The following is a 26,221-nucleotide window of genomic DNA, read 5'->3' as shown; positions in this document are numbered from 1 at the left end:
AGTGCATCTATCCACCATAAAGTGCATCTCTCCATCATAAAGTGCATCTATCCATCATAAAAGTGGATCTATCCATGATAAAGTGCATCTATCCATCATAAAAGTGCATCTGTCCATCATAAAGTGCATCTATCCATCATAAAAGTGGATCTATCCATGATAAAGTGCATCTCTCCATCATAAAGTGCATCTGTCCATCATAAAAGTGGATCTATCCATGATAAAGTGCATCTATCCATCATAAAAGTGCATCTATCCACCATAAAGTGCATCTGTCCATCATAAAGTGCATCTCTCCATCATAAAGTGCATCTATCCATCATAAAAGTGCATCTATCCATCATAAAGTGCATCTATCCATCATAAAAGTGCATCTATCCATCATAAAGTGCATCTGTCCATCATAAAGTGCATCTCTCCATCATAAAAGTGCATCTATCCATCATAAAGTGCATCTATCCATCATAAAAGTGCATCTATCCATCATAAAAGTGCATCTGTCCATCATAAAAGTGGATCTATCCATGATAAAAAGTGCATCTGTCCATCATAAAAGTGCATCTATCCATCATAAAAGTGCATCTGTCCATCATAAAAGTGCATCTATCCATCATAAAAGTGCATCCATCCATGTGTAAGAAAAATAGATGGACAGATGCACTTTTATGATGGACAGATGCACTTTTATGATGGATAGATGCACTTTATGATGGACAGATGCACTTTTTATCATGGATAGATCCACTTTTATGATGGACAGATGCACTTTTATGATGGATAGATGCACTTTTATGATGGACAGATGCACTTTTATGACGGATAGATGCACTTTTATGATGGACAGATGCACTTTTTATCATGGATAGATGCACTTTTATGATGGACAGATGCACTTTTATGACGGATAGATGCACTTTTATGATGGACAGATGCACTTTTTATCATGGATAGATGCACTTTTATGATGGACAGATGCACTTTTTATCATGGATAGATGCACTTTTATGATGGATAGATGCACTTTTTATCATGGATAGATGCACTTTTATGATGGACAGATGCACTTTTATCATGGATAGATGCACTTTTATGATGGACAGATGCACTTTTATGAGCTTCAATCTGTTGGTTGCAACCCACTGCCATTATAAAGCTCGGAGGAGCCAGGACATTTATTAATATAACTCTGAATGTATTCGTCTGAGAGAAGAATGTCATATACACCTAGGATGACTTGAGGGTGAGTAAATCATGAGCTAATTTTCATTTTAACACACGAAAATTTTCTCTACTTCTCTAATAGCAGGAGACTCATGAAGCGCTTCTTCTTGTCTTTCAGTGGATCATCTCTGAGCTGGCGTGCTACTCGTACTCTATGGTGGTGGTGCCGCTTTACGACACTCTCGGACCCGACGCCATCCGCTACATCATCAACACAGGTCAGCTCATTCACACACACTCTTCTCAGCGAAGAACCATCACTGTCACTCATTGTAATAACCTAAACCATTTTCCAGCATAAAGACCCTAAAGAACGATAGAAAGAGGTTAAAGGTGTCACATTCACATTAGTTTGGACTCGTTATGTGTTGTCATCACCTGCCTTCGTCACTCATTTGTTGTCACGGACACTAATCACATTCAGCTGCACACTCATCAGTCGCCATCATTAAAGGGGTCATATAATGTCATTTTTGTACAAGCTAATATGATTCTTTAGGGTCTAAATTAAAAGTTTGTAATATACTTTAATTAAAAAATTCTCATTAGTATTGTAAGAAAACACTAATTTTACCTGGTCAAGAACAGCTCTGTTTTCAGCACGCCGTTTAAGTGCATGTGTCTTTAAATGATAATGAGCTTTGCTCACCCCGCCCCTCTGTTCTGTGTGTACACCGTTTGTAACACAACAACACAATAACCATAACGTGTTGTTCATTATAAACGTGGGATTATGAATTATATTGAGAACGTCATACATAGAAAACATGCAGTAATGTACCCTGAGTGTAAACAGCCGCATTCATCGTGAAGCGTGCAGCAAGCCATTTGCAAAGATTAATATAAAGATTAATATAAAGGTTAATAAAACGTTACACTCACTTCTTCTTCTGGAGGTGCGGCAGGAACACGAATAATTGGTACCGATCCTTTTTTCAGGAGCAGCTTCTTAGCAAAACCAGCTTTACTGACCCTCGTTTATAAAGCAGTCTGGTGAAATGATTCGCCCAAACATGAAAGCATTGACGTTGATCGTGAGTAATATTCCCTTCGAAAACAAACTCAGCCACTGCGTCTTCAGCTGTACGGATTTAGGAACATCAATATGACTGCTGTGTTCCTTATTACACCCAAGAACAAAACACCACAATCGCTTAGACGCCATTCTACTCAGTGTTCCAGCTATCAACACTGAACGCGCCGGTCGGCGCGGGCTATGATTGACAGCTCGCTCACGAGGGCACAAGGGCGGGTCTGTGTTGAAACGCTGCTGTCAATCAACCATCGTGGGAGGGGCGTCGATTTTGTGACGTCACAATATCGAACAGCTTGATTTGAGATGGGAGGAAACATATAAGAAGATTAAAAAACAAAACACTGGATGGATTTTTATCATTTTATGATGGTTGTGTACAGGCACTGCCAACACACATTTCAGTACAATCAACTTGTAAAAGTGCATGTACCATTATATGACCCCTTTAACACCTGTATATATGTTCAGTTCTGTTTGAGTTCAGTGTCCGGTGTTGTCTATGTTTAGTGTGTGTTGCTATCTGTTTGCCTTTCTGTTGGATCTGTTGTTAATAAACCTTCGTATTGGATATTACGTCTCCCTCATCTGTCTGCCAGAAAACACCTGTGACAAAAGGTTCAATGCCAAGAACCTTTATTTTTAAAAGGGCTCTTTCCGTCTTTAACCGTGAAGTTTTTGTTTTCCAGCTGAAATCGCCACAGTAATCTGTGATAAACCAGAGAAAGCCACAGTGCTTCTGGGAAATGTCCAGAGAAGAGAGACGCCCGGTCTGAAGATGATCATCCTCATGGATACGTTTGAAGCTCAGCTGGTGGAAGAAGGACAGAAGTGTGGCGTTCACATCCAGGCCCTGAAAGATGTGGAGGTGAGAAGGACTTCATCACGCTTTTACCATTCAGTTTAAACCAGTGCTTCTCAACCACAGTCACCATCACAATCATATTTCTTATTTAACTACCATTAAACTACCATTAATATTTCAGAACCAGCTTCTCTTGGACAAACCGGATATGCTGGACGAGGGCATTTTAAAAGTGTAAATAACATTTACAAACATATATAATATTTTTGTGTAGAATGGCTATTTGTGAGTTAAAATAATTAGGAAAGTCATGTAAATTCTATGGTAATGTAAAACATGAAGACCATTATCATTATTTAATTAAATTATTGTAATATATTGCCACTCCTAGTTTCTATAAATAATAATATAAATAATTAAATTTATATTAAATTTAGTCTAATTTAGCAGCTTCGTCATAATAGCAGAAGTAACAAACATTTCTTCAAAATATTGTTTTTCACAATCGTAGTCAAAAGGATTGAGAACCACTGGTTTAGATTGATTTATTGGCAAAGGGATTGTTAGTTTCTGAATATTTGAAGAATATCCTGTCTGCTTTTTCCCATATGATGGGAGTAAATGAGGACTGATGCAGTCGTACATGAACGATTGAACGGGTCATAGAGAAGCCAGACACATGTCAAGGAATGACTGCGACCCTCACTGACCACTGTTATGAGTGTTTTATGGCAGTCATTTTGAAGGTTGAGTCCTCATTCAGCTTCATCATATTTCCTTTAGTTACTGGTAAGAAATATATCTCCTGGCAGTGTTGGGGTAGTAACGCATTACAAGTAACGCAAGTTATGTATTCAGATTACTTTTTTCAAGTAACAAGTAAAGAAAATTTAAATTTACAACAAAAAGTTACTTTTTCAAACAAGTAATCTCATGTATTGACTGACAGCTCTCCTGTCCCAATGCGGAGTAAAACCGGGAGTAAGTGCAGATTCTGTATTCCTCAAAATGAATGAAAACAGTGAAATGTAAACTCAGAATATCAAACCAAATATCAAAACTCAGAACGCAAACCTGCAATTATTAAATATGTTAAGTAACACAAATATACTTTATGTATTTAATGTCTTTGCTGCTGACCTCCAATGATCCAATTCAACCACATGTTTAAGCAAAAATCACTTGAGATAAATGTCCCATTTGTGCTTCATTTCCATCTGTGTTTATTGCTGAAGTAAGAGTGTTGAATGTTCTTCTTCTGTGGTCCAGAACAGTAGCAGCTGAAAGGTTTGAGTGGCGCCCTCTACTGTACAGGAGTGAATCTGCACTTCATTCAGCCTGAAGCTTATTCACTCCACTTCTGCTGTGAAAGGGCCTTTACATTTGACAAAAAAATTATTTGTTGTTATTTAAAAAAGCAAACCCATCCCAAGTGAGAAAAAGTAACGCAATTACTTTTCATAGAAAGTAAGTAACATAATTAAGTAATTATTAACATTAAGTAACATTATTAGTTCCTTTTTAGGGAGTAACGCAATATTGTAATGCATTACTTTTAACAGTAACTTCCTCCAACATTGTCTGTTGGTTGTCCCATAAGGAATCATTGAGTTCAACTGAGGGATGTGGCCATGGTTCATATTTGAGGGTTGTTTTCAGCACTGCAGACTTCCTTGGTAGTATATCAGGACAATCTGTCAGAGGAAGAAAGCATTCCAGAATGCGGTTTCATCGAGACAGGCTTCAGCTTGCAGTACAGACTCTTTACATTTGCTGCAAACAACCGCACTCAAACCAGCCGTGACCGACCTATGTTCACTAAACAACCAACACCGGAGGACGCCTGTTTCCTGTCAGTGTGTGGAGATGAATAACATGAACAATGTGGGCAAACTGTATTGATGCTGTTGCTTGAAGAAGAGCACAGAATGATGTTGGTTAAAATCGTGTTGTTGTTTCCAGGCTATGGGTCGAGATCACTACAGGAAACCAGTGGTGAGTGAGGCACTATCACTTCTCTACCAGTGTTTGGATGAATAAAGTGATCACTCTTCACTGAAACATGGTACAATCTCCCTGAACTAAAGTCAAAAACAGAATCAACCTGAATACATTACTTTATACCATCAATTAAATCAGGTATAGCTCTTACAAATCTAACAATAGCAGGTTAGCACTTTTTACAGCGTAGGTTGATGAAAAAATTACTGTAGCTTTAACACTTTATTAAACACAGGATAATCCAGAGAGGAAGAACCACAAAATCTTTACACCGCGTAAAGACAACACTGATCAGAGACTTAAATACACAACTCAACAAGAAACAGGTGCGCAACATAATTAGTCTCCATGACTGCTGAAACGAACACAGGAAACGGAATCACATGAAAATAAGGAGTATACATTAAGGCGTGTTCAGACAGCCAGAAAAATCCAGATGGGGTTTTGAAAGTCTGGAGGACAAAAAAAAAAAAAACACATGAAATTTGATACAAATCACATTAGAAGGTGATTTGAAATGCGATTCCAATCAGATTTTTACAGATGCATCTCAGTCCGGCCGCTCTGGCTGATCAAATTGGATTTCAAATTGTCTCTTGTCTCACTCTTAATGCGACACACAACGATAACGGCAAAACTGGACTCGACAGGGCGCCTATCTGAAGAGTTAGGGTTAGCCCTAACCCTATCTGAAGAGCGAGTTGATGCAGCTCTGTTTGTCCTGCATCCGTTCTGAAAGTCTCGGCACATACGTGTGTACGCCTGCGTTCTTACCAAAGCTACCCATGCAGATAAGTTAGTTATGTCTGGACACACAAATCTTATTTGCGGACAGTCTGCCAGAAAAGATCTGATTTGAGATGAAATCTGATTTGCTGCAGTCTGAACACAGCCTAATAGTCCAAACTGGAACAGATTATGACAACTTTAACCAATAGATTTGTTATAAGATTTGTTTTACAAACATCCTACAAATGATATATATAAAAAAAAGTATGAAAAAAGTAGTCATTATGAAAACATTTCTTTTTGATGTCACTTATATTCATGTGGTAGATGAGCGCTAACTCTCCTAAAGTCTCTGTAGTCTCTGGGATAGTCTGGGATAGTCTGCCCCTTGAGGTCAGGAGTGGTACTACACTCACGTCTGAAGACACCCTTACCTGCCCTCAGGTTTCTTTTTGTTGTTGTATTGTGTGTTAAAAATGTTAAATGCATAATGCATGAATGCCAGTGTAAAGTTGCTTGTGTGTCGGACTTAAACAGACCAGGGCGATCCTCTCATTAGCGCTTCAGTATTTTGATCTGTGCGCTTCACTGACATTGATCTTGTTGAGCACTAGCTAGATGTGTCCAGTAACAGTTTAATGTGTTCTCGTAGCCGCCGGCACCAGATGACCTGTCCATCGTCTGCTTCACCAGTGGAACCACAGGTGAGTCAACGCAGATCCACATTCTCTTCTGCCACTGGTTAACCCTAACCTGACCTAACCTAACCTAACCCTAACCTAAACTGATCTTAAGTAAACTAAACTAAACTAAACAAACCTAACATGACCAAAACTAACCTAACCTAACCCTAACCCTAACCTAAACTGACCTAACCTAACCTAACCTAAACTAAACTAAACTAAACGAACCTAACATGACCAAAACTGACCTAACCTAACCTAACCTAACCTAACCTAACCCTAACCCTAAACTTAAACTAAACTAAACTAAACTAAACTAAACTAAACGAACCTAACATGACCAAAACTGACCTAACCTAACCTAAACTAAAGTCAAGTCAAGTCAAGTATATTTGTATAGCGCTTTTCACAATACAGATTGTATCAAAGCAGCTTCACAGTATTAAATTAAAATAATACAACAAAGTTTGTTTCAAGAGGAATTTATTGATTGATAAAATTAAATTAAATATCCCCAAAATATCCCCAACTGAGCAAGCCAAAGGCAACAGTGGCAAGGAACCGAAAAACTCCATCAAGTGACCTAATGGTGTCCTAAAACTCCATCAGGTGACCTAATGGAGAAAAAAAACCTTGGGAGAACCCAGGCTCAGTCGGGGGCCAGTTCTCCTCTGGCATTTATGAGCTAGAGGCCGGATTGTAGTTTGAACTGTAAGATTATATGAATGCCTGGCTGAAGAGATGCGACTTTAATCTAGTTTTAAACTGGGAGAGCGAGTCTGAGCAACGAACAGTATCAGGAAGGCTATTCCAGAGTTTTGGAGCCAAATGTGAAAATGCTCTCCCTCCTTTGGTGGTTCTGGATATCCTAGGTATGACCAAAAGCCTTGAATTTAGTGATCTTAAAGAGCACGATGGATTATAGGGCGATAGAAGATCCGTTAAATAGACTGGAGCTAAGCCGTTTAGGGCTTTATAAGTCAGTAGCAATACCTTGTAATTAATACGGAACTTTATAGGTAACCAATGCAGTGATGATAAAATCGGTGTTATATGATCATATCTTCTTGATCTCGTAAGAACTCTAGCGGCTGCATTTTGGACTAACTGTAGCTTGTTTATTGAGGATGCAGGACAACCAGCTAATAAAGCATTACAGTAATCCAGTCTCGAGGTCATGAATGCATGAACTAACTTTTCTGCATCAGAAACTGATAGCATATTACATAGCTTAGCAATGTTTCTAAGGTGGAAAAAGGCTGTTTTTGTAACATATGAAATATGATTTTCAAAAGACAGGTTGCAATCGAGTATAACACCCAGGTATTTTACTGTAGAGGATAAAGTAACAGGACATCCTATGATGTTAAAGTTGTATTGTGCGAGGTTTTGTGGGCGGTTTTTTGAACCGATAAGTATTACCTCTGTCTTGTCTGGATTTAATAAAAGAAAATTGCGCGTCATCCAATCTTTTATATCTTTAACACACTTTGCGTTTTCATCCGGCCGTGATGAAATATATATTTGAGTGTCATCAGCATAACAATGGAAACTAATTCCATGTTTCCTTATAATATTTCCAAGTGGCATCATATATATTGAGAATAACAGAGGGCCTAACACAGATCCCTGCGGCACTCCATAGTTTACTGGAGTTATGATAGATTTTTCTCCATTTAAATAGACAAAATGGTAGCGGTCAGATAGGTATGATTTGAACCAGCTTAATGCTTGTCCTTGAACACCAGTATAATTTTGTAGTCGATCTAAGAGTAATGTGTGATCTATAGTATCGAACGCGGCACTGAGATCAAGTAAAACTAGTATTGAGATACAGCCTTGGTCAGAAGCTAAAAGTAAATCATTTGTGATTTTAACGAGCGCAGTTTCAGTGCTATGATGCGGTCTGAATCCAGACTGAAACTTTTCATAGATCTCATTTTGTTGCAAGAAAGAGCCCAGTTGAGCGGACACCACTTTTTCTAATATTTTAGACATAAATGGAAGATTTGAAATGGGTCTATAATTTGCTAGATTATTATGATCTAATTGTGGGTTCTTAAAGCCCCACTAGGTAAGATTTCCGTTTTGGTCAAACAACGACCCCTAGAGTCGCTGTGGACTACTTGTATTTAACGTTACTGTCGTAAATACCACTCACGCAGAGCAGTCTCTTCACTCACGGCCTGATCCCCTCCCCCCTGTATACCGGTCCCTGTTCAGTCGGATGGAAGCTGTAACGAGTGGAAATAAGGTGTGGCCCCTTTAAGAGCTGCGCGCGCCCTGTTTAACTGTCGGCAGTCTGTATTGTATGTGTGCCTCGAACACCCCGTAAGCTGGTTGTTTCTATTTGATGCTCATTCTTGTCCTATTTTTGTCTATCAAGTAATGCTGTGGACGGTAGAATGTGTGACAGACAGTTACACGAGTTCGATTGGGGAATAAACACAACGCGTTACAAATCGTCGGACATCGAACAAGCACAGCTAGCCTCCGAAGATGTCTAAGTTACTAATCCATCAACAAGAACGCCAGGTGCTTTTTAGCTCACACCAACGAGTGAAAGCTTGTCCGAGTGATATACAATATAAGCAATATACTTACAAGTCCAACAGCATGTGAGGACGTGTTGGGGGAAGTGAGGTAGCCTATGCCGTAAAGCAGTCGAATTTTGTAGTTCTTTTGTGTGTGCGGGGGTTACTACCCGAACCCCGAAGTTTAAAAGTACGATTAAAAACGATACAGACCCCGTCAGGCTATGGCAGACATGTCATTCAACCTATTGTAAGTCGATGTACCATCACAAGAGTCTTGGAAATATATTATGAAGGTTGAAAAGTTACCTAGTGCTGCTTTAATGAGAGGTTTTATAACTGCCAGTTTAAATGTTCTTGGAACATGACCTAAAGATAAAGACGAGTTAATAATATTGAGGAGAGGCTCTTCCACTACAGGTAACACTTCTTTCAGTAGTTTAGTTGGTATAGGATCTAATAAACATGTTGTTGTTTTAGATGAAGTGATAAGTTTATTTAACTCTTTTTGTTCTATAGTTGTAAAGCACTGTAATTGTTCTTGCGGGGTGATAATTGAAGCTGAATTATAAGGCGCAATTGAAGATTGAACGTTTACAATTGTGGTTCTGATGCTTTCTATTTTCTCAGTGAAGCAGTTCATGAAATCATTACTAATCATTACGGGGGATTGTATGGGCGGTTTGGACGACGACACACATGCGTTATATAGTTGCATTGCATATAATGTGTGCTGGTCAACTAGTCTAAAATCAAGAAACCCCTAGAACACAGTAAAAAAAATAAAAATAAAAAAATATTAAAAAAGATAAAACATAGGAACATTGTGTACCATTAAGATAGGCTAATTAATTTATTTTCCAATATCCAAATATGATACTAAATACCACAGGGAAAAGGGCTTCTATTTGTGACGTGCTGTCTTTGCATTTAAACATTGCACATTTTAAACAGGACACGCATGAATAAATGTTAGCCAATACAAACATATAGAAAACAGTTGACAATGAATAGACAGGAGTCCAATAATAGCATAACGAATCACTTATTCTAAAAATAATATAAAGTAACGTTATAAGTTCCGAATGCGACATATAATGAGGGCTGTGTTAACAGTAAACGTCCGTCATTTAAGGAATTTTAAAAGCAGGGATGGATAATACAAAATGCTTTTTGACAGAAAAAAAAAACCAAGCAAGAACAAAATTTAAACTTAGCCCGTCAATTTTCATTTTACAATGATCTTCTCTCTCTGTGTGCGCGCGTCCGTGTTTGAGAGAGAGCTCGCGCAGAACTGATACAACGGTATTTTTTAATCCATAAGTAACTAACGCGCTAGTTTTCATACAAAATAAATATGTAACATAATTAGGTAGGCTACTTTAGATATAATTAAGAGTTAAGACAATAACGTAACACAGAATTAATGAATAAATAAACGCCTGTTTCTCCAGACTCGCGCTTATCAGTAGGCTAACGTTAATCCACAAATCACAGCACTTTCATAATCACTAAACCATATAGCGATTTCAAGATTTATAGTTCAGAATTACTTGAGCATTTTATTATTTGCATGACTGAATGATGTCTTCCTCTTTTCTGAGTGACCATGAATAACTTAACGGAGTATTTTAAGATAATCCATGCGATCTGTGTGATCATCGAATCCATAAGATTAAGTTAACTCAACAATCATCTTTCCACATCGACCCCAGGCCGTTTACCTTCAGGAGTCAGAAGTACCGTACTGTCCTCGCTTATGAAATCAGTCAGACGGCGGCCGCGGGATCAAGCGGGAATCTTTATTGGTGTATATTTTCAGTCTCTTTTTAATGATAGGCCTTACGCATCTGTCAATCATGCCCGCTTGCTATTTGGGGAATGAACCCAGCGCTATGATTGGTCGAACTCTTCTTCTTTTGCTCTAGCTGGATTTGAGGACAGCGCGTGCACAGAGGCGTCACCAGGTTTTTGCGTAGTTTAGAGTGACAAATCGTATCAGCGTACTTTGAAGTCAAAATGCGTATCCGCTACGCAAAATGCGTACAGGTTGGCAGGTCTGCTTTGTGGAATGATATCTATATCGGTTGGATCGGTTCCATGTGATATAATTAAATCGAGTGTATGATTAAGACGATGAGTTGGTCCGGTGACGTTTTGCTTGACCCCAAATGAATTTAATAAATCTGTAAACGCAGCTCCTAACGCATCATTTGGATTATCTACGTGTATGTTAAAATCTCCAACAATTAGTGCTTTATCGACATTGACTAATAGGTCTGAGAGAAAATCTGCAAACTCTTTTAGGAAATCAGCGTAAGGCCCTGGCGGTCTATATACGGTAGCCAAGGCTAGAGATAATAGGGATGTTTTTCTAACATCTAAGAGCGTAACATTTAGTACAAGTACTTCAAATGAAATAAACTTATAACCCGTTTTCTGATTAACATTGAGAATATCTCTATAAATGGTTGCAACACCTCCGCCACGACCAATCAGACGGGGCTCATGCTTATAACAGTATCCAGGAGGAGTAGACTCATTAATACCGAAATAATCATTTGGTTTAAGCCAGGTTTCAGTAAGGCAAAGTACATCAAAGCTATTATCTGTGACTATTTCATTTACAATAACTGCCTTAGGTGTGAGTGATCTAATGTTTAGAAGACCTAGCTTTAGAAATTGTTTTTGTTTACTAATAGCAACATTTTCTGTTTTAATAACAATTAGATTTTTCCTAGATCCTGCAGTAGATTTATTATTTGATCTCACTAAACGAGGAATAGACACGGTTTCTATGCAATGTTCTACACTAGTATTTATATCAGTTAAATTGGTGCAGCAGAGACTATGATTTGGACTTTTGGTTACTAGTCAAAGGGTATTTAACATTTTGGAGATGTTATCTGACAGAAGATCCGCTCCGAATCTGCTTGGGTGTAAGCCATCAGCACGGAAAAGCCTAGGACGCTCCCAAAACAGATTCCAATTATTTACAAAGAGCAGTTTCTGCTCATTGCACCATGACATTAACCATTCATTTAGCGCAAATAATCTGCTGAACTTTTCATGCCCTAATCGGTACGTGGGAAGCGGTCCTGACACAATGATCGTTGTTTCAGGCGATGTGCTGCGTACCGTATCGATTAGATTCCTGAAGTCTTTCTTCAGAATCTCCGTCTGGTGCAGCCTGATGTCGTTCACTCCCGCGTGCAGGACCACAGTTCCGACGCGCTCGTCACCGTTCAGAATCTCGGGAACGCGAGCAGCGATTTCAGAAACACGAGCACCAGGAAAGCAGTGACTGTGCACCTTACTTTTACCTAACGTAGCGTGTACGTGCCGAACGATGGAATCGCCGATGATCACAGCATCGCGTTCTGTTTCGCGAAGAGGGGAGAAGCGGTTTTGTGTGGATAACTCGAAAACCGGGAGGGTCGGAGAGAGTCTTGGTCTAAACCTGACTCGCGTCTTCCGCTGCGGAACCACCCAGGCTTCGTGGTGGCGTGTTGGAGCCGGAGTGAACGAGACCATGGCTGATCGCGACCGATGCTGAGGAACGCACGGAGTAGACGCGGTCGGAGTCAGCGGGTTAGTAACGTTAAACACTGATTTGTGTGCATCGGCGCGTGATGTTTCAAGAGCCAAACACCGGTCTCTCAGCTCGGTCTGTCTCAATAAAAGGTCGTGGATCTGTTTCTCAACAGCTTCCAGCTCAGACTGCAGTGCGTGAAGCTCAAATGTGTCCTCACCTGCACCAAACGGTAGACTACTTACATCTGATATATTCACCATTTTAACAGATGGACAGTGAGTTAGCAACGAAGCTACCAGTGATGCTATCAATATTAATACTAATTTATGACTGAAGTCTTGGATATAATCCGTTTTATTTTTTAGTGGTAGGGGTGTAGAGTAGACGCACGATAGGCGAAAAAATTTTTGTTTGTAAGTGAGTGTGGAGAAGACGCGTTCAGCCGTGATCCACGGACGTAACCTTTAAGAGTATCCAGCGTTGGATCACTAATAGGCTTGAGACGCGTCTGCTCAACAGTCCGCGTTGTAACTATAAGGTTTGAGCAGTAGTGCTTCTCAGTGAGGAAAAGTAGAAAATGTTCGTTGTAAGTGAGTTTAAAGAGAAAAATCAAGAATTATAAATCAAAGCGACAGAGCTCCAAAAACAACAATGCGTTCAGACGCGACGCATGCGCATTCGAAAAACAGAAGTATCGCGTGAGTAGCTGTGAGTAGCTAAACCAAACTAAAATATAAAAAACCTTAAACTCTTTCAGCTAGTTGCCAAGGAAACATTTCTCATTTTCATTTAGTTTAAAATGACTAAAACTAAAACTGTCCTGACTTACCCATATCCACCAAACCCGACCTCACGGGAACGCTACTATTGTACCAGCTGGCGAATTCCAATCAATTCCTACGATTTGAATTGAACAAAAAATATGATTTTTAAAAGAAACTCACGATGAAGGACGTCCCTTTAAACCCATCGAACAGATCGAACGAATTAGCCACCAATAAACAAAACGTAAGATGGTTCTGAATGGCTGAGATGGTGTTGATCCAAGTGTTTTCAACACAATAATAATAATAATAATAATAATTTGTTACATTTATATAGCGCTTTTTCTGAGACCTCAAAGCGCTTCACATAGAAGGGGGGAATCTCCTCAACAATAAGCTCATAAAGACACCTACAGTGTGACCAAACACTTTAACAATTAAAACAAAAGGCTATTATAGTCTCTGAATGATACTAAAGCATTACAGCCTTACTGCTATAATAAAACTACAAATATGAAAATCAGCAGGCGATTGAAAGACTGACATCACTGAACTCAGTACTGACACTATTATCTTAACTTCACAACATTAATGTTATTCTCCTGTTGATAAAGTGTGTGTGTGTTGCAGGAGATCCGAAGGGAGTGATGCTGACCCACGGCAACGTTGTCGCAGACTTTGCTGGCTTTCTGAAAGTGACAGATGTGAGTGATTTCTGTAAACATGAGCTGAAGTGTGTCGGCAGACAGCGATCTGACTAACCGCAGCCTCTCTGTGTGTCTGTCTGCAGAAAGTCATCTTTCCGAATCAAGACGACGTTCTCATTTCCTTCCTGCCTCTTGCTCACATGTTCGAGAGGTTGATTGAGGTGAGACCCGCGTGAGAAGATGCTCTTTACACTGCAGGAGCTCATCCAATGAGAAACACACACGTCCTCAGCTCTTCTGCTGGATCAGGTTACAGTCTGGCAGTGTGCCGACCGTGAGCACTAACAAGGGCCACACCTACACACACACACTGGACGAGCGTGCACTTCCTCTTTCCCAGACGCTTCATGGCCATGGCCTCATGTGACCCACTGATCTCAATCTCTTAAAAGAGCCGCAGAGTTGGAATGATCTAAAACCACAGCTGTGTTCTCTCTGCTCTTCTGCAGAGTGAACAGCCGTGTAGGGAGCTAAAGAAAGGTCTGAAGTGTGTGGAGGTTGTTGTGTTTCACACAGAAGTATTGAGTCGTGGTGAACGCTACAGTTAGATGAAATCAACACAACACCAGACCAACAGAACCAGTGCATGAAGGCTTCATTCCTACAGATCGTTTCAAAGCAGCTTCATTAACAGGAACTTTAACAGTGTTAATGTTACAAAATTCATTAATTATGAGACCAGTTTAATTTCATCTATAACACAGAGTCTTTATTCAGCTCAGTTCAGTTCAGGTTTTGTTCTAAGTGCAGTCAATTTGATAATATTTATGAATACGTATTGTCTCATGTTCCCTTCCTTCCAGTCCGTGGTGATCTGCCATGGCGGGAGGATTGGCTTTTTCCAAGGCGATATCCGTCTTCTTCCTGACGACATGAAGGCTCTCAGACCCACGATATTTCCCGTGGTGCCGCGTCTCCTGAACCGCATGTATGACAAGGTGAGCCGTCGCACCGATCAGACACAGTCACAGAGAGATGGCCTATCCGTTCTTCACTATAATGCATAGCACAGTCATCTGCATCGTGGAAAGAGCTGTTTCTACCTGATTTAAGTGATGTTAAATAATATTTTTGACTTAATTTCGATTAGATAATTTTTTTTTATTAACAGCAAACAGCGCAGGTCATGAAGCCTATCCGTCCCTCGGGGTCAGTCCAGCTCTTGCTGAAGACACAGTAGTGATGCTTCCATTCAAAGTTGGGAATTTAACTTGCAAAACTGGACTATGGCATGAAACTTTTTTGAATAAAGCAGCATTTCCATCCCATGTGTTCAAGAGAACAAAATCATCACTTCCTGGCACAAAATATCAGTAATAAACTAGTTTCTGCAATCTGGCTTTCTTTCGCTCCATCATAAATGAGTTCGTCTCAGAGCGTCAGACGAAACACAGTTAACGCTATCATGTTCTCTTGCGTTGGGATGCTGGTGTTTGGGAACACACTCGTGTGAGTGTCAGACTCTCACACCACATGTTTTCAGTCAGTGCCGTGTTTTCTTAGGCTGCGACCTGTACCCGATGTTGTCCACATACACATATAAAGACCAGTGTAAACGCGCTTCTGATGGGAATGTTCTCCGATCAGTGTGTCCTGGTTCGGAGGTAGTCGAGGACGCATTGTGATCGGATCTCAGTATAATGTAAACGCCATCGTGTCTGCATTCACAGGTGGACATCACACAACCCCCCCACTGTCATTATTCCCCCTCCACTGAGTGTGGTTTTGCGATACAGTCGAGTGCGAAGTACATCACAAATATACTGAAATGTTTGCATTCGCACCCGAAAGTTGCAGAACCATTCATTTTCTGTAAAGAACACGTATTTTTCCCACCACAGCTGGCAACGCTCTCGGACCCATACGTTTCTCTGTACCGTCTCCATTACGCCATCTATCCACATTATTAGGGGCTCAAGCACGAAGTGCTGAAAACCTATTGTAATTGTGAAGATTTTTATTATTAGGGGTTCAAGCACGCCATTTGTCAAATTCACAAGAAACTTGACATGCATCATCAAGGGACCCTCATGGCAAAATGTTGTCAAAAGAATTACGATCGGTGGTTCACGCTCACCATGGGACGCCAAAACGTTCGAAGTAGGCGGGCCACTTTCACTAAATGATGTTTTATTAACAAAGTTCGGGAGGAGCAGGTTCAGATAATTAACCAAATTATGCACAGCTGGAGATTAATCAGTAATCAACTCAATGACAGAGTATAAATTCACAGCAGACCTATCTCTGTTCATTGAAAGTTTGTCAGCATCTCTCCTCCACCCCATCTCCTCACTTCCAGTTCCATCTACACTTACCAACTGGGGGGAGTACTCTGGGTTCGGGCCTAACTCCGAGCTCGGAGCCCTCCCCCCGGACAGCACGCCAAATACGCATAAACTTATTGTACTAATTATATGTAGATGTGAACTCGTGAAATTGGCTATAACTCTTGAAAGCATTGAGATATTTTCACCAAACTTGTTATACTCATGTACGAGCTCACTTTGTGGTCACACAAAAAATTCTGCCGCGATTCACCACTTGGTGGTGCTATTATACGAAAAAGGCATAAAACAGCTATAACTACACTACCGTTAGTCCGCTAGACTTGAAAATGGGCATGCAGTGTCTTTGTCCAGGGTGCCATGCCTTTCTATGAGGACACTGGCGAATCTCAAAAAACATGACCGCCATTAGCCAGTGAAGTCTGAGCACCTATTAGACAAGGTTACCGAAGGTTGATCGGAACAAAACACGGTGGGCATGTTCAACTCATGGCCCTAGAGGTCTGTCAGAATTTTGAAAGAAAGTGGCCACTAGACGGTGCTAACGAGTTTTATGTCTCTGTAATCCCGTGGTGTTTCACACATCCACACAATATGCATATCATTTGATAGATCTCCTCATTCTGGACAACTTTGCCTCAAGAATCACTGCTTTCAATCAAATATTTAGTTAAATATTTGTGATTATTTGAAAACTCTACTTTTTCGAACTCCTCATAGGCCGTTTGTCTGATTTGCTCAAACTTCACATGCATCATCTAGGGGCCCTCATGGCAAAAAGCTGTCAAAAGAATTTCGATGGATGAAACCGTTTAGCAGGTAAACATTTTTATATATTTCTGGTATGGCCCATTGTGAGTAACGTCTATATATTGTGTGCACAAAGTAGAAACTTCACAAAACTGTGTAGATATGGAGAACAACTGATTTTGAAGAATCCAGGTTTCAAGGATTTCTGATGCTCAGAGGGCTCACAGTACATTCTATCAAACATTTTAAACTGAAGATGAAGCCTTAAATACTACTGTTGTCCACAAGAGGGACAATCAATATTTTTTATCTAATCTTTTTCATTATCCAGCATTAGCTGATAAACTGATAAAAAAAAAATTCCCCAAAGAATTAGGGTGCACTGGTACTATAGATTTATATAATTTGCGTATTCTCCATCATGGATATTTTATGGTTTCAGGCCTACATTTCGGTTCGGCCTAGAGCCCAACAGCATAGTTGGCATGAAGGTCTTAAATGCTTGAACCCCGTTATTTGCTGCTTGCAGCTATATTTAGTGCTTGCAGCCTCTTCCTCCTCCTCATTTTGCGAGATTTGTAAAATGTCCCCCGACTGAAAACTGTTTTTAAAAGAAAACCCACCACTTCAGGTTGACTTTGCACCGGAGCCATCCTTTTTTTTCTTTTCTTTTTAAGATCACGAGGAGCATGAGTTCGAACATGAGTTTACATGTGAGGACTCTGATATTTTATGCAGTAATCAAGTCAACTCAGCTTTATTTATACAGTGCTTTACACAATGCAGATTGTTTCAAAACAGCTTCACAGTGATAAACAGAATTCAATTGTGCTGTAATCATTTAAGGAAATCTGAAAACATTCTTCAGCCACATGTATTCCCCATGTAACTGTTGAAGCGTGTCTGCTGTCGTTCAGATCTTCAGTCAGGCCAACAACTCCGTCAAGCGCTGGCTGCTGAACTTCGCGGCCAAGAGAAAAGGTTCAGAGGTTAGCCGCGGCGTCATCCGCTGCGACAGCGTCTGGGACAAGATCTTCTTCCACAAGATCCAGGTGCGTGACGCAGAGCCGGTGAGACACGGGGCTGAAGCCGCGCTGCTGTTTGACTGCGTGCTGTGTCTCCTTACAGGCCAGTCTGGGCGGCAGGCTGAGGATGATCATCACTGGAGCGGCTCCGGCTTCCCCGTCCGTCCTGAGCTTCCTGAGAGCGGTGCTGGGCTGTCAGGTGAGGCGAAAGCGGGCGTCTGTAGCGTAGCGCTCCTGTGTGTCTGAGCTCATCTCAGCTGTGTGTCTGTAGATCTCAGCTGTGTGTCTGTAGATCTCCTGTGTGTCTGAGCTCATCTCAGCTGTGTGTCTGTAGATCTCCTGTGTGTCTGTAGATCTGTGTGTCTGTAGATCTCCTGTGTGTCTGAGCTCATCTCAGCTGTGTGTCTGTAGATCTCCTGTGTGTCTGAGCTCATCTCAGCTGTGTGTCTGTAGATCTCCTGTGTGTCTGTAGATCTGTGTGTCTGTAGATCTCCTGTGTGTCTGAGCTCATCTCAGCTGTGTGTCTGTAGATCTCCTGTGTGTCTGAGCTCATCTCAGCTGTGTGTCTGTAGATCTCCTGTGTGTCTGAGCTCATCTCAGCTGTGTGTCTGTAGATCTCCTGTGTGTCTGAGCTCATCTCAGCTGTGTGTCTGTAGATCTCCTGTGTGTCTGTAGATCTCCTGTGTGTCTGAGCTCATCTCAGCTGTGTGTCTGTAGATCTCCTGTGTGTCTGAGCTCATCTCAGCTGTGTGTCTGTAGATCTCCTGTGTGTCTGTAGATCTCCTGTGTGTCTGAGCTCATCTCAGCTGTGTGTCTGTAGATCTCCTGTGTGTCTGTAGATCTCCTGTGTGTCTGAGCTCATCTCAGCTGTGTGTCTGTAGATCTCCTGTGTGTCTGTAGATCTCCTGTGTGTCTGTAGATCTCCTGTGTGTCTGTAGATCTCCTGTGTGTCTGAGCTCATCTCAGCTGTGTGTCTGCAGGTGTACGAGGCGTACGGACAGACGGAGTGCACCGCTGGATGCACCTTCACCACGCCTGGAGACTGGACATCCGGTGAGACACTCTCTCGCTCATGACCTCCAGCACATGCCTTTACACTGGCCTCATCCAGAATCACCCTTTAAACAGTTCAGTTTGTCTTAAAGCAAACAAGTTTGTTTAAATAGTATCTTGGCTTGAAAGCAGAGAACACATTCCGGCTCGCTTTACTGAGTGCAGAGATAAACCTGTTTTAAAAAGACATCTCAATAACCATTACAGTCTAAACTAAACATTTACTAACAAAATATATATAAACTTGTTTATTATTAACAGTAAATCAAAATGTAAGGTTTGAATCAAACCATAAATATAATTTGAGAAAAAACGAATACATTTGGATGTGATGAATTTGAGTATTTAAGTAATTTCTTCAGTGTGGTGTGATTATTAGAAAGACACAAAACAGAAAAAACACTCTTTTAACACATGATGATTAATGGACCGTTTCACAGACTGGGACTCATTTCACAGTGTCAACATCGTAGCTCTAGTAAAGTTGATCATACTTTCATTTGTAATGCTATACTTTGTCTTTGCAGTACTCCATCCATAAATGGATTTATAATCCAATTATAAAACAAGTTGTGTTTCTAACACAATCTAACACATCTTTCTCTCTTCTGACCAACGTCATCAATCTCTCAATATTTTCCACCTCTTTTGGAAAGTCATGGAAATGCTAGCATGGACTTTTCTCTTTTGCTATTGAAGCAAACGGTAATACAGACATTATAGTTGCTGTTGTCTCCCGGAGATGTTAAAAGAGTCGGTTACTGACTGATTCTAGTGCAACGGTTGACTTGGAATAGCTCTTTACTCCATGATTAAAACCATAAGGACACGCATGCTTGTGATTCAGCATTACTGACAGCTGTTGTCCTTCACTAGATGTAATGTCTATTTCTACAGATGGTCATAGTGTGACGTCACACTCTGCGGCATCTTTTTTATATGTAATGTAAAAATATAAAATCTACTAGGCTTTACCGAGGTCACGGCATGACAAATTGATCTTCCATTGGTCACACATCTTCACGTGACACGGATCCGCAGGGAAGAGTTCACCGAACTTGACCTTTGGAATGCAGTGAAATCCTGTGTTTCTGTGTATGAATGAAAACGGTTCCTTTACACTGGACTGATCCACCAGTTTTTTTTTTTTTTATATTTTTTTTTTTATATTTGCACAGAAGAAAAAAAACAATAATAATAATAAAAAAACATAAAATATATAAACAAAATAAGACAAATATTATCAATTTAATGATGTGCAGGAAGAGGCAAAAACCCCAACTGGGCTTATTTAACGCCTCCACCTATAGACATAATTACAATAAAATCAAAACAAAAAAACATAAAAAACAAAAACATTATACTACATAAAAGTAACAACAAACTAGTGAAATGCATATATCCATAACACACACACAAAACACACATACACATACATGTATACATACACATAACATCAACAAATTTTAATGACAATTACAGTAATAAAAATAATAAACAAAAAATATGATCAAAACATAAAAATAAAATAATTTCTATATTAAAAATTTTGAACAGCAGTTAAATGGGCTTTTAAATATCTTTTGTAACATTTTAATGAGGAGGAGTTTATTGCTAAGTGGGAAAAAGTGTTCCATAATTTGGTACCCCTAAATCTGATAGTAAATTGACCTCTGCACGTAAGAAACTTTGGAAGATGAAGATCTAGGGATTGACGAGTTGAATAAGAGTGAACCTGTGAGTTAAATTTAAAATAAGTCTTAAAGTGTTCTGGGAAATTTTCATAATTAGAATATACCTTATAAATGAAAACACATATTTGAGTGATGTTAATATCATACACAGTAAGTATCTGAAGATTCTGAAATAGAGACACAGATGAAGAATGTGACTCAGATCGGGTTGCAATCCTGACAAAACGTTTCTGAAGAACCAAAATTCTATGAAGTGTAGAAGGAAAAGTTGCTCCCCAGTTACTGATAACTAGCCATTTAATGATCAAGATGATCCAGTCAGGGTGAATACTGTGTAGCAGTGAGAAATATATCATGTCTCTACATCCACTGTGAAACTGCGTGGCAAGCTCTCCCTCCAGTGGCTTGTTTTTGCATTACACTTTGAGTCTTCTGTGTTTCTCAGTCTTTATCTCCTCTAATCAGTCATTATCTGTTGAATCCTCCACACAGACCTGTATGTGATGACATGATGAAGTGATTGAGGTCTTGTCTTTCTGCAGGTCATGTAGGAGCTCCGCTGCCCTGTAACCTCATTAAACTGGTGGATGTGGCTGAGAAGAACTACTTCGCTGCTAAAGGAGAGGGCGAGGTTTGTTATAACACTGTCTGTGTGGCCTACGTTTAGTTTAACACACACTGGCAAAGACAAGTCTTTAAAAAGCTGCTTCACACAGAAATCTACCTGGTCTGGAGTAATGTAGGACTCGTAGTGTTCAAATCTATCATGTGGTGTTCAAATGTTCCTGACGCCTTGAGTAGACTTCTGTACAATTCTGTCTTTCAAATAGTATGAATTTCTGAACTGTAAATATTGTTTTCCTGGGGTTATTACATTTAACTAACTGTCAAAATATCCAAGTATAAATGTCACAAAAAAATTTGAATGCATGTAAATATCTTGCAAAAACAACCCTACTTCACATTCTTTTTTAATAAATAAAAGATTTGTATTCCATGGTGTTCTGGAATAGTGCTGTTGACAAAGCACATGGCTGGAGAGACTGTAACAGGAAGTCATACGTTATACCGTAACAGGAAGTCATACGTTATGCCGTAAATGGAAGTCATATGTTATACCGTAACAGGAAGTCATACGTTATTCTGTAATGCGTTATGCCGTAACAGGAAGTCATACAAAGTCATACGTTATGCCGTAACAGGAAGTCATACGTTATTCTGTAATGCGTTATGCTGTAATAGGAAGTCATACGTTATTCTGTAATGCGTTATGCCGTAACAGGAAGTCATACGAAAGTCATATGTTATGCCGTAACAGGAAGTCATACGTTATTCTGTAATGCGTTATGCTGTAATAGGAAGTCATACGTTATACCGTAACAGGAAGTCATACGTTATGCCGTAACAGGAAGTCATACGTTATTCTGTAATGCGTTATGCCGTAACAGGAAGTCATACGAAAGTCATACGTTATGCCGTAACAGGAAGTCATACGTTATTCTGTAATGCGTTATGCTGTAATAGGAAGTCATACGTTATACCGTAACAGGAAGTCATACGTTATGCCGTAACAGGAAGTCATACGTTATTATGTAATGCGTTATGCTGTAATAGGAAGTCATACGAAGTTATACGTTATACCGTAACAGGAAGTCATATGAAGTCATAAGTTATGCCGTAACAGGAAGTCAAACGTTATTCTGAAACAGGAAGTCATACGTTATTCTGTAATATGTTATACTGTAATAGGAGGTCATATGTTATGATGTAACAGGAAGTCATATGTTATGATGTAACAGGAAGTCATACGTTATTCTGTAATATGTTGTGCTGTAACAGGAAGTCATACGTAATTCCGTAACAGGAAGTCATACGTTATTCTGTAATATGTTATGCTGTAATAGGAAGTCATACGTTATTCTGTAATATGTTGTGCTGTAACAGGAAGTCATACGTTAATGCTGTAACAGGAAGTCATACGTTAATGCTGTAACAGGAAGTCATACGTTAATGCTGTAACAGGAAGTCATACGTTATTCTGTAACAGCAAGTCATACGTTATGCCGTAACAGGAAGTCATACGTTATGCCGTAAATGGAAGTCATACGTTATTCTGTAACAGGAAGTCATACGTTATTCTTCAACAGAAAATCATACGTTATTCTGTAACAGGAAGTCATACGTTATTCTGTAATATGTTATGCTGTAATAGGAAGTCATACGTTATTCTGTAATATGTTGTGCTGTAACAGGAAGTCATACGTTAATGCTGTAACAGGAAGTCATACGTTAATGCTGTAACAGGAAGTCATACGTTATTCTTCAACAGAAAATCATACGTTATTCTGTAACAGGAAGTCATACGTTATTCTGTAATGTGTTATGCTTTAATAGGAAGTCATACGTTATTCTGTAATATGTTGTGCTGTAACAGGAAGTCATACGTTAATGCTGTAACAGGAAGTCATACGTTATTCTTCAACAGAAAATCATACGTTATTCTGTAACAGGAAGTCATACGTTATTATGTAATATGTTGTGCTGTAACAGGAAGTCATATGTTAATGCTGTAACAAGAAGTCATACGTTAATGCTGTAACAGGAAGTCATACGTTATTCTGTAATATGTTGTGCTGTAACAGGAAGTCATACGTTATTCTGTAACAGGAAGTCATACGTTATTCTGTAATATGTTGTGCTGTAACAGGAAGTCATACGTTAATGCTGTAACAAGAAGTCATATGTTATGATGTAACAGGAAGTCATACATTATTCTGTAATATGTTGTGCTGTAACAGGAAGTCATACGTTAATGCTGTAACAAGAAGTCATATGTTATGATGTAACAGGAAGTCATACGTTATTCTGTAATATGTTGTGCTGTAACAGGAAGTCATACGTTAATGCTGTAACAAAAAGTCATATGTTATGCTGTAACAGAAAATCATACATTATTCTTCAACAGAAAATCATACGTTATTCTGTAACAGGAAGTCATACGTTATTCTGTAATATGTTATGCTGTAATAGGAAGTCATATGTTATGATGTAACAGGAAGTCATATGTTATGCTGTAACAGGAAGTCATACGTTATTCTGTAATATGTTGTGCTGTAACAGGAAGTCATATGTTATACCTCAGACAGCAACATATTGTCGGCCCAGATCTGGTATGAGTGAAATCCACATGTACCAGATGTGGCCCGGATCTGGTCCAACACTAACTTGCTATCTGGGACTGTAATAGGAAGTCATACTGCATCATCACCAGCTTGATTGACAGTCATGTCCCCATGCATTTGTCTTAAGAGAACAAAGCTCTCTCTCACCAAATACAGATTATGCCATTATTTAAGCATCATCCATCATTCTTCTCTTTGTTTTTGCTCCAGGTTTGTGTGAAAGGCCCAAATGTCTTCAAGGGTTATCTGAAGGATCCTGTGAGGACTGCGGAGACGCTGGACACAGACGGATGGCTTCACACCGGAGACATCGGGAAATGGCTGCCGGTATGTCGGCCTGAACACGTTTTGTTCTTCTTTGAATACAAGAGACCTGTCCTGCTGTCCCATCGTGACTAACTCTTTCCCCGCCAGCGTTTTTTAAATCATTTTTATAAAGCTTTCACGGCCCCCCGAATATTTTGTTGTATGAATATCTGAACATGCAATATATCAAAAGAAAGAACAGAGCCTCTGCTTTTGAACAAGTAAACAAACATTTTATTCTAGCTCCATGCATTCTTTTTTATCAACACTTGAATGTGGGTTTCATAAATAAGCAACATTTTGAACAAAAAGCTGAGTAAATTACATTTTTTTTTTTTTTTTCAAAGACTACAACACGAATGTCAGCAATGTTTTGATCAGGAGATTCAGTACTCTTTCAGAAGATGTGTAACAGCGCCCCCTACCGTATAACACTGAAAACACTCTGTCAATGGCGGGGAAAGAGTTAAAGAGCTACTTCTACCTGATTTAACCCTTTAAATTAATGTATACAGGTTGGCTCAGTGATGTGAACCAGTTCATTTAGATGTTAGCATTTTGTTGTGTATCGGTCTAGATACTGCTTGACTTGAGACTCATTCATTTCCTCAGCATTTCTCTTGTCAAGTCAAGTCACCTTCATTTATATGGCGCTTTTAACAATATAGATGTTTCACAGCGGCTTTACAGTGATAACAGGAGATTACAGTAACAGAGATTGTTTAGGCTTTACAGCAGATCTAGAATAAAGTTATTGTCCAGATAAAGTTAGTTTTGACTGATTAATAAATCTAATGCAGGATCTGGGAAAAATCTAATTGTTATTAAAACAGAAAATGTTGCTATTATTAAACAAAAACTATTTCTAAAGCTAGGTCTTCTAAACATTAGATCACTCACACCTAAGGCAGTTATTGTAAATGAAATAGTAACAGATAATAGCTTCGATGTACTTTGCCTTACTGAAACCTGGCTTAAACCAAATGATTATTTCGGTCTAAATGAGTCTACTCCTCCTGGATACTGTTATAAGCATGAGCCCCGTCTGATTGGTCGTGGCGGAGGTGTTGCAACCATTTATAAAGATTTTCTAAATGTTACTCAGAAAACGGGTTATAAGTTTATTTCATTTGAAGTACTTGTACTAAATGTTAGATCACTCACACCTAAGGCAGTTATTGTAAATGAAATAGTAACAGATAATAGCTTCGATGTACTTTGCCTTACTGAAACCTGGCTTAAACCAAATGATTATTTCGGTCTAAATGAGTCTACTCCTCCTGGATACTGTTATAAGCATGAGCCCCGTCTGATTGGTCGTGGCGGAGGTGTTGCAACCATTTATAAAGATTTTCTAAATGTTACTCAGAAAACGGGTTATAAGTTTATTTCATTTGAAGTACTTGTACTAAATGTTACGCTCTTAGATGTTAGAAAAACATCCCTATTATCTCTAGCCTTGGCTACCGTATATAGACCGCCAGGGCCTTACGCTGATTTCCTAAAAGAGTTTGCAGATTTTCTCTCAGACCTATTAGTCAATGTCGATAAAGCATTAATTGTTGGAGATTTTAACATACACGTAGATAATCCAAATGATGCGTTAGGGGCTGCGTTTACAGATTTATTAAATTCATTTGGGGTCAAGCAAAACGTCACCGGACCAACACATCGTCTTAATCATACACTCGATTTAATTATATCACATGGAACCGATCCAACCGATATAGATATCATTCCACAAAGTGATGAAGTCACTGATCACTACATGGTAACTTGCATATTACGTACTGCTGTAATATGTCATGCGGCGTCGCGTTATCAACCAGGCAGAACAATCCTCCCATCCACCATAGATAATTTCTCAAATTGCTTATCTAATCTGTCTCAGCTGCTGCCTGAACCCAAACAAAC

At 39.5% G+C, this 26,221-nt stretch overlaps 1 protein-coding gene across 2 annotated transcripts in view; it reads left to right on the top strand.

The window, feature by feature from the left end:
- The window catches only part of acsl6 (acyl-CoA synthetase long chain family member 6), a 52,764-nt gene that overhangs the window by 15,852 nt on the left and 10,691 nt on the right, over positions 1 to 26,221 (top strand). For both annotated transcript variants that reach the window (XM_082141281.1, XM_082141282.1), the window contains exons 6-17: positions 1,340 to 1,439; positions 2,944 to 3,122; positions 5,022 to 5,054; positions 6,442 to 6,493; positions 13,936 to 14,009; positions 14,096 to 14,173; positions 14,816 to 14,950; positions 17,965 to 18,099; positions 18,176 to 18,271; positions 19,053 to 19,125; positions 21,362 to 21,450; positions 24,212 to 24,328. In XM_082141281.1, the coding sequence (XP_081997407.1) occupies positions 1,340 to 1,439; positions 2,944 to 3,122; positions 5,022 to 5,054; positions 6,442 to 6,493; positions 13,936 to 14,009; positions 14,096 to 14,173; positions 14,816 to 14,950; positions 17,965 to 18,099; positions 18,176 to 18,271; positions 19,053 to 19,125; positions 21,362 to 21,450; positions 24,212 to 24,328 (1,161 nt within the window). The remainder of the gene's footprint in view (positions 1 to 1,339; positions 1,440 to 2,943; positions 3,123 to 5,021; positions 5,055 to 6,441; positions 6,494 to 13,935; positions 14,010 to 14,095; positions 14,174 to 14,815; positions 14,951 to 17,964; positions 18,100 to 18,175; positions 18,272 to 19,052; positions 19,126 to 21,361; positions 21,451 to 24,211; positions 24,329 to 26,221) is intronic.

Source organism: Leuciscus leuciscus (genome assembly GCF_965113295.1).
Source record: "Leuciscus leuciscus genome assembly, chromosome: 16".
NCBI lineage: Eukaryota > Metazoa > Chordata > Actinopteri > Cypriniformes > Leuciscidae > Leuciscus > Leuciscus leuciscus.
Note: the sequence above shows the minus strand (reverse complement) of the source record. Positions and strands in the feature narration are given on the sequence as shown.